At 39.2% G+C, this 12990-nt stretch overlaps 1 protein-coding gene across 1 annotated transcript in view; it reads right to left on the bottom strand.

Moving 5' to 3' along the window:
* The window catches only part of HSPA4L (heat shock protein family A (Hsp70) member 4 like), a 30692-nt gene that overhangs the window by 1669 nt on the left and 16033 nt on the right, over positions 1–12990 (bottom strand). The window contains exons 9-18 of the mRNA XM_054989665.1: positions 10790–10941; positions 10325–10431; positions 9954–10087; positions 8150–8349; positions 5657–5758; positions 4891–5031; positions 4539–4664; positions 1709–1816; positions 759–878; positions 302–463 (exon numbers count right to left, since the gene is read on the bottom strand). Of these exons, the coding sequence (XP_054845640.1) occupies positions 302–463; positions 759–878; positions 1709–1816; positions 4539–4664; positions 4891–5031; positions 5657–5758; positions 8150–8349; positions 9954–10087; positions 10325–10431; positions 10790–10941 (1352 nt within the window). The remainder of the gene's footprint in view (positions 1–301; positions 464–758; positions 879–1708; positions 1817–4538; positions 4665–4890; positions 5032–5656; positions 5759–8149; positions 8350–9953; positions 10088–10324; positions 10432–10789; positions 10942–12990) is intronic.

Here is a 12990-nt window from a genome sequence, read left to right as displayed (position 1 = left end):
CCTGTGACCTGGTGCTCTGGTGGTGAGAGCAGCATCTCACGCCTGCCAGCTGGGTTTCAAGATATGCAGCAATTCCTGGGATCTGGCAGGCAGGCAAGGTCTCTGCATCCATGCCTTTGGGCTCTGCCAGAAAGTTTGCAGGCAGCACTCTTAAAATTCAGGGTCAAATGTTCTATTGTTTGTATTCAGCTTCATATCAGTGTGTGCATGCGGAGTGGTGGTGATGGTCACCTTATATCCAGGGTTGTCATTATTTACACGTAAACATGGTTTTTCCTTCACAAGTACTTCAGATAGTTACCTTATACTTTGCTATTATTTCTGCCACTTTCACAACAGGATCCTGTGTTAGACTCAGCCTGTTCTGTGCATTCATTTTTGCGTTCAGCCAATTCATGGCCTCAGTGGTATATTTTTCTACTTTTTCCATATCAACAGGATCAATGTGCTCATATTTTTCATCCTGGGGGAAAAAAAGGTGTTTATCAGAACACTAAAATGTGATTAAATGAGGGATGCTCTGATCCCCTCTGGAGTACAATTCCATCTAAAATCCCAGCGCTTACAGGTCCTTAGGTTTGTTCAAATCCTGCTCATCCAACTGTATTCTGACTGCTGGCAACTGGATGCCCAGTTTTGTTGCTAGAACTCATCGTAAATTTTCTATATAAAGTTATGCAGAAGTTTGAAGTAATACAATTAAAACTATCTTGTAAAATTCTAAGCTGATTTAGGACTGTGCAACATTTTTGTCGTACCTTATTTTTGTATCCTTCTACAGCTTTCATAAGCAGCTGAAGTTTCTTTCCCAGTTCATTTAAAGCTTTTGGCCTCTCTTCATGTTCCATGTGTCTTTCATGAATTGGATCACCAAATTTCTAGAATATAAAAATGTTCATATATTTTTAAAAGTTCAGAAATTGTAGAGAAAATCTAAGTAATGATAAAGGTGCAGAGCTGAAGTGTGAGTAGCAGAATGTAACTTTCCCACCTTCCCCTTTCTGTTCCAGCTACAGTATAACAGACCTTAAAGGGATGGCTGAACCTTGGGAGCAGTGTAGCATGCAGCATGAACATGCAGAGGGAAGGAGGAACTGGTAGCACCCTCTCACCAACCACCTTGCACATACAGATATACTTTGCACAAGGGCAGTTTTTAAAACGATAATCAAGTATAAGTGGAGAATGGATTAGGAGAAAATAGGTAAGTGGACCAGTGAGAGGGAAGAATTGCCTGAAAACCACATGCTGCATGACAAACTGTTGGGAAGACTCAAAGGTATACACGTGAAGTATGAGAGAGATTCTCTAGGGAGGGAATGTTGCTAAATTTAGAGCCTAAGCCTTCGGGTGAGATTCAAAGGGTAGTTAACTCAAGGCTCTTTAGCTAGAATTTAATTTTTATTTGCTTTGAGTTCCAAAATGCTATGTCCGGGTAACTTTTTGTTCATGAGTACATTTGTAGTGTCTTTGGGATATTGCAGAGTGGCCACCTCTAAATAAGGAAGCCTGAACCCACTATACTTGTACTAATTAAATTGAATCTAATTTAGAAAGACGTGAATATACTTTTGACTACCTAAATTTGCTGTCTTGTTGACAGTGATTTTTCTGTCTTTAAGAAACCACTCTCTAGACATGAACAGGATACAAAAAAGAATGCAAACAATCCATTTAAGAGTAACATTTATATGCGTGCACATCTTACCTTCATTTCCTGAAGTTTTTCCACATATACATGTTTTGGCTGGTCCTCCCCATCTTCATAAAGCCAATTCTCTGTATCCTCCAACATCAATGTTATTTTACTTGAATCCTAAGAAGAAAGAGGGAGCTCAAATAGAGCTATTTACTACTTTTAAGGCCTTGCCCTTCTGAATTATCAAAAAATCTAAAGGGACTTAGATTATGAATGTTCCAACTACTGTTTTATAATTACAAACAGTGATATAAGATGATAAAGTAGTAACAAGACACTGACTATCAGAAATTCTGAGTTCTATACTGCTTCCTACAGAAGCAGAAACAAGTTTTGGCAGACCCCCACTGAACAGCGTTTTATGCTAGCACATGGAATGCCAACTTGTCCCATACTTTCTGACTGAAATACAGAAACAGATGGTGGAAATAGAAGTTCACTTAACACCCTTGGAATAATTGTAAAAAGAGATGCTATACTGTAACCAATGTATTCTGAGTCATCAGCAGTTAAAAGTAAGTATTGTGTTTTTCTTCTTTATGCTGTCAAATAGGGGGCATGGTGAGTAGATGTACCTGGAGGCGAGTGCTGCGCCTTTACAAGAAAGACTATTGCTTAGTATCCACTTAAAATCTCATGAATGCCTTGTGGCTTGGCTTATATGCATTTGAGTGGATCTGCTGTACTTCTGAGAAACTAATCTGTCAGGCAGTCAAGTCTGAGAATGTGAACTATAGAGTATGGAATTTTCCTAGTGTACTAGAACAGAAGGCCTGTGTATTCTGGAAGGCAATGTAGCCATTGCACAACAGCTGTAGCGGCATGGTAAAATGAAACTGCTGTGACCATAAAGATTGCACAACCCCACCTGATCTTGTGGAGCACTTGTGGGAGGTATATGCAAGGATTACTACCAATGAAACATATATGAAACCAGGATCTACCCTCGAGTTCTGTACAAACATCAACTGTCAGCATTTAGAGAAGTCCCATACAATTCAATCTGTTGCTAACCTCACTGGTGGAAGAGCACTCGCTGGATGCTGAGAAGGAAGGACAACACAAGAGGCATCTCTCCTGCCCGATGGGAGGCCTGTTATTTAGTTCTGGAGGCTTACTAAATGAACAACCTTGAAAAAGGCCAAGCAGTCCTGTTTATTGAGATGGTGACTGACAGCCAATTTGTCTCTTACCACCTGACAGTTGAAAAGTGGGAGAAATGCAGACAGGGCCTTCTGCTTTGCAAGCAGCTAAAAGGTTAATGGGATGTCTCTGCTTGTCCTGTGACCAGAAACTGCTAGTGGTCAGCGTGTGGAAGTGGGCTCCCCATCCCACGTAATAGCATCAAAGGTGATTGTGTTACAGATAGCCAGTAACTGAAAGGGAAGATCTGATGTTAATCTGACAGAACTTCTGAAATGTCAGCGTCATATGACAGACATTAAGCCTGACCAGTGATGATAATCTTCAATTTCAGATCTTCTTTAGATCAATTTTGATTTTTTTAAAGAACTGTGATATACAGATGTATTTGTTCACCTAGCTCAGAAGTGCCTCCTTGGCTTTTCAGAGTCTCAGTTAAGCCTTTTCCAACACCTGTTAGCTGGGATCCTTTGGCTGGAAATTAAGCACCACAGTGCACTTAGCACATGAAAGTCTATATTCATGTACAAAGGACACACAACGTATTTTTCTATTCCAAATGCAAAGATCAAGTAATTGTTATTTTTTAAAGATACCACACCAACACTGATACTCTAATGAATCAATGAAAAGGCTACTATGATATCAAAATGAAATTAAATGAAGCTTTAGGTGGGCAACAGATGAAGACCAATTCAAATTCAGGGGGACTGAGAGTTAAAGGTCAGTCTGTTCAATTTATAATACTTTTTTGGCTTTGGTATCTTTCCAGACTCGCCACCCCACCCAATCTCAATATTTAAGGTGGCCCTTGCTTCTAAAAATCAAATGTAGTTTTTGTTACTGACTATATTACCTTACATTTCCTCCTATGTTTCAAAAAGGCGCCTTAAGATTTTTGGTATTATTTAAGCTTCATTAACTTTATAATTTATGAATTATCAATTATTAACTGGCTAATTCTTAATCACTAGAACAGCTTATTCTAAACATGTCTTTTCAACAAAAGGCCAGTTGAAGGCAAATACACCACAAAATCAGATTCTCCTATCCCAACTCATATGCCTCTGATTTTCCTTAGTTCTGGCTACTTATACCTGGCTACAATTCTAGGAGATTCCAAGATAATTTCATCTGATCATAACCAGATCCTTCCATGCAGCAACTGTGCAGCCACCTTAAAAAAAATTCAGGCAAGTTCTCCTAGTGAGCTGTGGGCCAGTTCTACCATTACATTCCCTATATCCCTGTTTCAAAATTCAAGCACAAAATTGCTGTCTGTCAACACCTTTCCTGGTGCCCGACAAGTGTTTTTAGAAAGTGGGCAGGGCCAGGTGGGGATTTGATCAGCTGTGCAGATTTTCAACACTGCTTTGGCAGAAGCTGCTTCCACAGCATAAGGATTGTCACTGTATGACTGAAAGGTAAGCGGTAGCAGTCATTCTGTGGCAGCCGTTTTGTGGCTGCACCCACCCCACTGTTTCTGTATTCCAAATGTGCCTGCAGACTCAAAAAGGTTGATCACTCTGTTAGTGCCTGACCATTACATATACAATGCTTCAGTGCTATCATAGCAATTAGTTTTACAAAGCAGTATGCTGACAAATTATATCTGCCCTATGCTAACAGACTTTCTTTAGCATTAATATTGCTTCACCGGACAGATTTCGTATGTTAAATGCATGATGCCTCTTACATCTTCAGTAATGAATTTTTCATAGACACCACACAGCTTGTCCCTAAGATCATATACGTATTCTTCAACAGCATTTTTGGCATCGTTCTTCTCTTTCTCCAGCTTGTCTTGCATCATCATCTTTCCCTATAAAAACACCACAATCTTAGGATCAGTCTTGCATGAGAAAAGATGCTATAATCTTCCAAAACAAACTATCCCAACCTGTGCAATCTGTTCACTTGAACCAGATATTCCATTGGCTTTGAACTTAGCAAATAAAGTTGCCAGTATATAGAGGAAGAAGTAAACTACATGCCATTCCATTTATCCATAAGCTGATTTGGGATTTCAACTGAGAAAATGTTCTTACCTCATTTTCAATGTAGCAGTTAATAAGGTCCTGTCCCACCTGCCTGTACAGGTTAGCCTGAATCGGTAGATCAATACTTTTGATCTTTGTCTTTGCTTTTCCAGATTGAACGGCATTATCAAGCTTATCTCCTGAAGCAGTCTACAAAACGACAGATACTTCAATGTTCCAATGCTGAACACTTTAGCTCACTATACAGCAAAGTAATGAAAAATTCTCTCTCACATTTTCTGTCTTACTATAATTTCTTTAGTTTACACCATTGTCTTTTCCAGTAATTGTCTCTGCAATTTTAAACACTCGCCAGTCTTTCCCCCTCATTCATGATGGTTCAATTTATTCTATATTCAAAATGAAAGATTCTGAGAAGGGTAAACCTGCTATTTTGCATCTCCAGATGCTTCAGTCTTTCTGCATCATGCTCAAAAATCAAGCAAAAAGGCTGACACAAAGATGCTAGAAAAGAAAATCTGCTCAGAAGAGCTTTAGGGTTGTAGTCAAAGAGCCAGCACATCCGTTTCTATAGGTGCTGTTTGAGGAAGTCCCAATTCCCTGTGCTACAGGATCAGCGTGAACTATTCATTCTCTAAATGTTGAGACCTCGAAATCTGTGCTGTAACTTAAACAGAGGCACAGTCTTCTTGAAGACTATGCCTTTGTTTAATTTCCCCATGCGTACAGGCGAAGAGTTTTTAGCAATATCAAATGACAGCCTATCCTATCTTAAAACCTGATGTGTTTAAGCCTGTCTTTGTTTTATACTGACCTTTCCCTCAGCCCCAAGATTATCGGTTTCCTCATCAGCTTGACTGTGCTGCTCAGTTTGGTTTCTGTGATTGCCATCATCTTGATCAACCTGCATTTTAGCCTATTAAAAAAGAAGAAAATTTCATCTCCACACTTGTTAGGTTTCTTATTCCAGTCAACAATACAAGAGCTGTTCAGAATCCAACAAGGCGAACAACTGAAAAAAATGAGAGTGCTGTATGAAACAGTGCTCTTGTATTTAGAAGATGCATCAAAATTTTTACTTTTTAAGAGTTCTTGAAATATTAGAGCAAGAGAATGTCTGGAATGAGTTAAGATTTTCACAAGTCTTTCTTCTTTCAATGTGGTTAAGACAAGGAAAGAATGCTGTAGATCAAAAGCTCCCAAATGGTAACCCAAGCCATGGTACTCCTGAAATATTATGAATCTAGCATATTTTTGTATTACACTAGTTTTAATTTTTATGCAATACAAGGTCTAATGAGCCCTACTTCCTGGCCTATGTTCAAATTGCTTGTTTTTAATATATGGTTTAAATTTAATATATGGTTTATGATAGTTTTATAATATTCTGTTTTTAATTATTAGCCACCATGGCAGCCCTGATTGAGCAGAAAGGCAGAATATAAATCCAGATTAGAAATAATCTAATTTCTTCAACACAGGTAAACTGTATCACAGAAACCTTAAATAGAATGAAATTCAGGAAGATATTATGCAACATATGCGAAGGAAGAGCTGGGTAAAACAATGTGAGGAATTAAGCTCAACTACAGTGATGATAGGCCATTAATTCATAGGGTCGACGTAAGTCAAAAGCAACTTAACCGCATATAACACACACACACACACACGGTGGATAAGCAGAACAGCAATGGAATGGGAAACTGGGAAAAACCAACAGCACAGCAGAAAGTAAGTTTCAAACTGCCAGCCAAACAACGCAAGCGATCTGATAATGACATACAATCCAGAGAGCACAAAGAATGCGCAGCATTCATTTTGGTTACATAAAATGTTGTTGCTTAGTTGGAAATTTAGCTAGACAGTTCTATATGACTTTTTATTTCTGAGTGGCCACAGAGGCATGAATGGCCTGCTCCTATAATGTAAGCAATCAGTCAGGCACTACACTGACTAGAAGCAATGTTTGCTAAAAATGCTTCTGTCAAATTATTTCATAGAATACTCACTTAAATGTCACCTTAAACAAAATAGTACAGTGCATGGAGACTAACTTAGTATTTGATTTCTCAAGTTCTCAGCTACAGAGTTCTTAGACTCTCAGGACAGGTTACTTTCAGTCACCTCCTACTACTTATACAGAAAAAGAATATGTGAAGGGGGAAAGTACCTTTGCTATATTTAAAAAACCTACTGAATGCTACATCTATAACAAACCTCGTCCTCAGAGCCGAGGGGTTCATCCTCAATTATGAAAGGAAATTGCTGACAAGCATCATAGTAAAACAGAAGATAATTAGGTTTCTCTATATGAAACACAGCATATGCATTAAAAGGGTTATTTTTACATCAAGCAAAATATTATCTCCCCCCATAATCAATCAATCAATCAATCAATCAATCAATCAATCAATCAATCAATCAATCAATCACTCTCTCTCACACACACACACTCACTCTCACTCTCTCACTTTCTCTCTCTCTCTCTCTCTCTCTCACACACACACACGCGCTCAACTTCCCTGTTTTTTTAATAAACAATTTCACATTTCTAAAACAAGATATGTTTCAACCTGCAGTCAACAGGACACTGTAGAGATTTTTTGGGGGGAAACTAAAGTTTCATCCAAATCAAGAGAAAAATATGCAGCGATTTTGTTTAGGCTATTCTCTACTTTAATGAGAAACAATTATTTGGACATAATGGTCAAAGACAACTGGGAAAAAATGGAACCACCAGAAGCTGCTTGTACTAGATGAACAGCCAGAAGTGACAAGCCTTAAGTTATGGAACAATCAAATGCAGTGTGTCTAAAGCAAAAGGCTGGAATGTTTATAAAGCTAAGATCTGAGTGTGTGCAAGGGGGAGGGCGGAGAAAAGGAAAACTTCTTCTGACCCAAGACTCTTCCCAATTCCCAAACAAGGAGATACTATTCTTGAGGTGTGAGAAGGACAATTTCCCCCTCTCCATTCTGTTTGCCTTTCTTTCCCTCTTAACTGATGCTAAACGGCTCTCAACATTCTGTGTTTCCTGGAGAGCAAATGGGAGAGTACCTTTTTAAGTTACAAAGCAGTATTTTTCTGGGCACCTAGGAAGTCCCAGAGGATGCAAAATCATAACCTTGTGCCTGTGTGTATGAGGTGGTGCTGCTACACTGACAGATGATCAAATGTCTACTTCAATATTAGAGAAGTAATTAAAATGTTTAAATTATATTAATCACTAATTCAGCATCATAGCGCATAATATGAAGGGAAGTAAAACATCATTTCTCAATTTCAAGAGAACTTTATAGTTTCACATACCAGTTCATCCTTGCTTTGATCTTTGCAGGATAATTCTGTATCCATGGGTACATCACTGGCATCACCCTCTACATTTTGCTTCTCTATTATGGATGCATTAGCCACACTGAAGATACCATGAACATTAACACGCACTTTAACTTTAACTTTAGAATTGTCGCCATCATGCTGGGGTCCAACATTCTGAATAACAAAGTGCCCTAAAATAATAATAAAGAAAACAAAGAAGGCGTTGATTTGTAGGTTTATTATCTCATGTGAAGCACACACAGAAAAGGATTCATTCTGCTACCTAGTGATTAGTCATGTTTTAACATGTATTTATAGTAACTTCGGGATAAGCAACTGGTTATTCAATTAACACTGACAAAGCAAAGAAAGGTTCTGAGTGCCAGATGAATGTGGATACACAGATATGATTCCATCAAGTCCACAGATGTCAAAAAGTCTCTTGGTTGAATGACTGTAATGATTAGGTACAGCATTTCCATGAACAGCAGGATTTGAGTCCAGTGGCACCTTAGAGACTGACAAGATTTTAAGGGTATAAATTTGAGAGTCAATGCTCCCTTCTTCATACGCTTCAGGTACCTGAAGAAGGGAGCTTTGACTCTCAAAAGCTTAAATCCTGAAAATCTTGTCGGTCTCTAAGCTACCACTGGACGCAAGTCTTGCTGATCTAATGCAGGCCAACAATCCTATCTATCTGAAACCACTTCCATAAAGAATCTTTACTCTTCAACCTTTGATAGAGAAATGGGGATGTGCAGACGATGAAAAATATAGAGCCTTGATATCCTGTGAGGCGGGCTTGACAACTCCTATCTCTAGTAGACAGTGCATATTTGATAGGATACTTGTTCCTTGATCCTTGAATGAACTTACTGTGCAGAAATTACTCTGGTTCCAAGGTGTAGCCTTTGGTGATTCTTGACAGTGCCCATCAGTAAGTGGCTGTTCCCACATATGTGCAAAATGCTGGAGATGAATAACTAAGGGATGATGAGCTCTGCTGGGATCATGCAGCGCTACTATTTTTGAACTGGCTGGAAGGTCTGTTATAACATAAACCAAGCCCTCTACTGGGTTGTTTACATGGCTGCCACTTACCTTTGTCAAGAGGAAGTCACAAAAGGAACATATTTTACTAGAGACCCTCTCCTCCCCTTTTAAAGCGAGAAGGGCTTTTCCCCCTATCCTGGTGGAGACCAAGGATAATATCAAGAGTCTCACTAAATGGAAAGTTTGCCAATCTGGATTGTGAATTGAGATTCACCTCCCAGCAACTGCAACCATGTATTCCCACAAGCTGCTACACTGGAAGTCATTGTTCTTTGTGAAATCTGATCGAGTGCAAACAGAAAATCTGCTATTTACAGAAGATAGATGAATGGCCAAGAAACAGATCCAGAGTTAGCTGTTAACTATCAATCTATCAATGCCAGTACAATTGTTTTTATCACAGGGATTCCAAAGAAGCCTGGTTATGCCGGAATGGCGTATGAACAAAGAGATGCCACAGGCAACTTGAACAGGTCTGTAGACTAGGGTAAAACCTGGGGATCTGCTGGTGATTCGATCTCACTGGGATGACCCCTTCTGCCTTAACCGGATTTAACAGAGGCAGGAAAAGTACCCATTAAATGTTTCTAAGGACAGGGCAGAATGAAGGAACAAGGACTCAAAGATCAATTCTGGAATGAACTACAGTGTGTACACTTCTTCTGTATTCACTTAGAACATCCTTTTCACTATTCGTAAACTTTGCTTAGCACTATGCTCTAATATTAGGGCAACTTTTTACCTATTCTTGTATCAGGATAAGGAACATCGTGTGGATGGGTGTAAAATGCTTCCAGCTCAAAAGGTTCCTTCTTGTGGAAAGTAATAACTTTTGAGAATGGTGCAGCATGGTTTTTGCTGAAGACTTCACATTCACTACAGAAAGAGAGAGTTGATAATTAATATCCCCAAAAGATGGACAGTTAAATCACAAGTTATGAATAATGACACATTATTAACAATCGTAATATGAAAAATACAAGAACCTGTAAAGAATTGTTAGAGGTCTGAAAATTATAGGCTGAACTTTTAACTTTGATTATAATGGCTGCATTCAGAGTTAAAGATTTATCTGTGTGATGTTTTTATACTCATTCATTTCAAAGCTCTTACCCAGTTCCTTCCTCATACGATGACTGCCACCTCAAAGTAATTGAGTACGGAACAACATCTGTGATGGAAAATTCTCGCACTTTAAATGCTGGTGAAAGAATTGCACACTAGAAAAGATCAAATATTGTTATGTAATTAATACATTTTTTCTTTATGCCTCATTGCTTGTGTGAAAAATTAAGCCTATGACAATTTAATTCCAACCATGATAATTATGTTCACAAAACCTTGATTCATTAAGCTCACTTTGCTATAGTGGCCCAAGTAAGTCACATAAAAATGCAGACTACACAAAAGAAAGATAAGCTGCTCTGTCCCCACCCCCACCCCAATGCAATAAAAATGGCACTACTTACAAAAAGAACCCACCAATATGAAATTTGCTTTCTAGAATTTTTGTTCAAAGTACAGCTTTAAAAATGTCAACTGCAATTAATGTCATATAATATCGATTGGTAAACCTACCTGTAATGCACAACCCCTCGCCACAGCTTCATCTGCATTTAACGTGGTACTTATATCTTTGCCGAAGAATTTACAAATCTGCTCCTTCACTGATGGGATTCGAGTTGCTCCACCTACTATTTCTATACTATATATATCATCACGCTGTAGTTCTAGAAGAGAAAGACCGTTTGATAGGATGGTGGAAGAAGCCAGCACCAGAAACTAGCAGCTGCTTGTCATCCAGTTTCCCTCTTGCTCTTGATTGCTAGAGAGAGAAGGTAACTGGGCAAGTAGTCTGCTGGAGGCTGCTCCTGTGCCTCTTTTGTATCTGAAGAAGTGAGCTGTGACTCACAAAAGCTCATACCCTATCACATATTTTGTTAGTCTTATAGGTGCTACTGGACTCTTGCTCTTTTTTACTGCTAAAGACAGACTAACACGGCTACTCATCTTTTGTTACTGGAACACCTGCCCGCTCTCTTCCTCTAGCAGCAAGAATGTTGAAAAGCAGCCGAGTATCTGCTGCCAACTGAAGGAAGGACAACTGAAGGCTCCCTGATAATATTATATAAGCAGCCATGAACAGTTTGTGAAGATCAGCAGTAATAAAATGGTTATTTCATGGGCTGATATGGGTATGTTCACCCTGACCCTGGATAGCCCAGGCAAACCTGATCTCATCAGATCTCGGAAGTTAAGCAGGATCAGCCTTGGTTAGTAACTAGATGGGAGATCTCCAATGAAGACCAGGGTTGCAGAGGCAGGCAATGGTGAACCACCTGTTAGTCTCTTGCCACGAAAACTCCACCAGGGATTGGCACAAGTTAGCTATGAATTGACAGCACTCTCTACCACCACATGGGTATGTTCATTGCAAACACTTAACCATCACAAAAATCCTTATCGCCCAGTGCACAGCTAGGGGCAAAAGGTAGCAAAAAAAAATATCTAGTCCTACATGTCAAGGCCCATATGACGCCTCTAGCATATCCCAGAAGTTCACTTGTATTCACCAAGACCCCTGTTAACCTTGTGGCTTTTGCAAACACAGAACGCAGTAGCTTTGAACACTTTTCCGAAATACTTCTACTCAAGCAAGTGCTTATAGAACACTTACTCAGATTCCATAGTCTCAAAGCCTAAGGTATTACTATCATCTCAGATAAATTTTCTAGTGAGGGAGGTTTAGCAAGAAGGATATACAACATATCTTGGACGATGTGTGAGGTAGCAGACTGGCTCATACAGTTCTAATTCAATGTCCTGTTAACTTTCTGTATTCCACCAAAATGAACTTTTATAAAGTCTCTTCATAATGTATGTTATATCCTTCTTGTGTACATTTTTTGCAACTGAATTCTTAAAATGAGTTAATTTCCCATCTCCCATATTTTTATAATTCTTTCTTGTATACATTTCTGCAACAAGCTCAGTGTGATAATGCTCTTTAAAACTGTTAGAAAATGTAAGGATGCCAGCTAACTCTCAAAAGACTTCACTTCAGGAGTTAAAGTTCTTTATTGATAAGATGCCAGTTTCATGCACTTACGCCATCCTTGCTAGGACTGGCAGCTACAGACACGCCTAAAGCAGATAAAGACTCCCCATGGCTACTCCCACTTCCCCCCCTTCTTCTAACATTCCTCAACTCTGCAAGCAGGAAAACAGGCTGTGGGATTCAGACTTCTCCAGGCCAGGACGGTTCCCAGACTAGGGAGAGATTAAAGCATGAAATCAACAACCACTTCCCGTTCTCAGTTTCCCACCCTCATGATATAATCCTAGACAGAACCACTACAACAGCATCAGCTTCAGCTGCAGGGGTATGACAGGTGATCCTGAGCACCTGACAGAAAATTTCATCTGCTACAAAACACAGCACTGAAAGAACATACCAGCAGTGCTCTAAGAGTTAGTTACCTTCTTGGTAGCTCAGTTTGCTAGCTAAATTCAACATTTACTAAACCACCTCTGACCTAACCAACTCCTGCTTTTTAAAATAAACACTTTAGTGGGGAACACTAAAAAAAAACCCTATGAATTCCCCCCCTCTTATAATCAAGTACATGAAAAACAAGGTTTTACTCAAAATGTGTAGTATGACAGACTGAGGGGTGCCAGGAAAAGGGAAAAATGAAAAGTGAAGATAGTGTGGGCAGGGAGATATAAAGGAAACGAAATTCCCCCTCCTGAACCCCCTCAGCATTCACTTAGAATTA

The sequence above is a fragment of the Eublepharis macularius genome, chromosome 10 (genome assembly GCF_028583425.1).
Source record: "Eublepharis macularius isolate TG4126 chromosome 10, MPM_Emac_v1.0, whole genome shotgun sequence".
Taxonomy (NCBI): Eukaryota; Metazoa; Chordata; class Lepidosauria; order Squamata; family Eublepharidae; genus Eublepharis; species Eublepharis macularius.
This window is presented reverse-complemented; position numbering and strand designations above follow the sequence as displayed.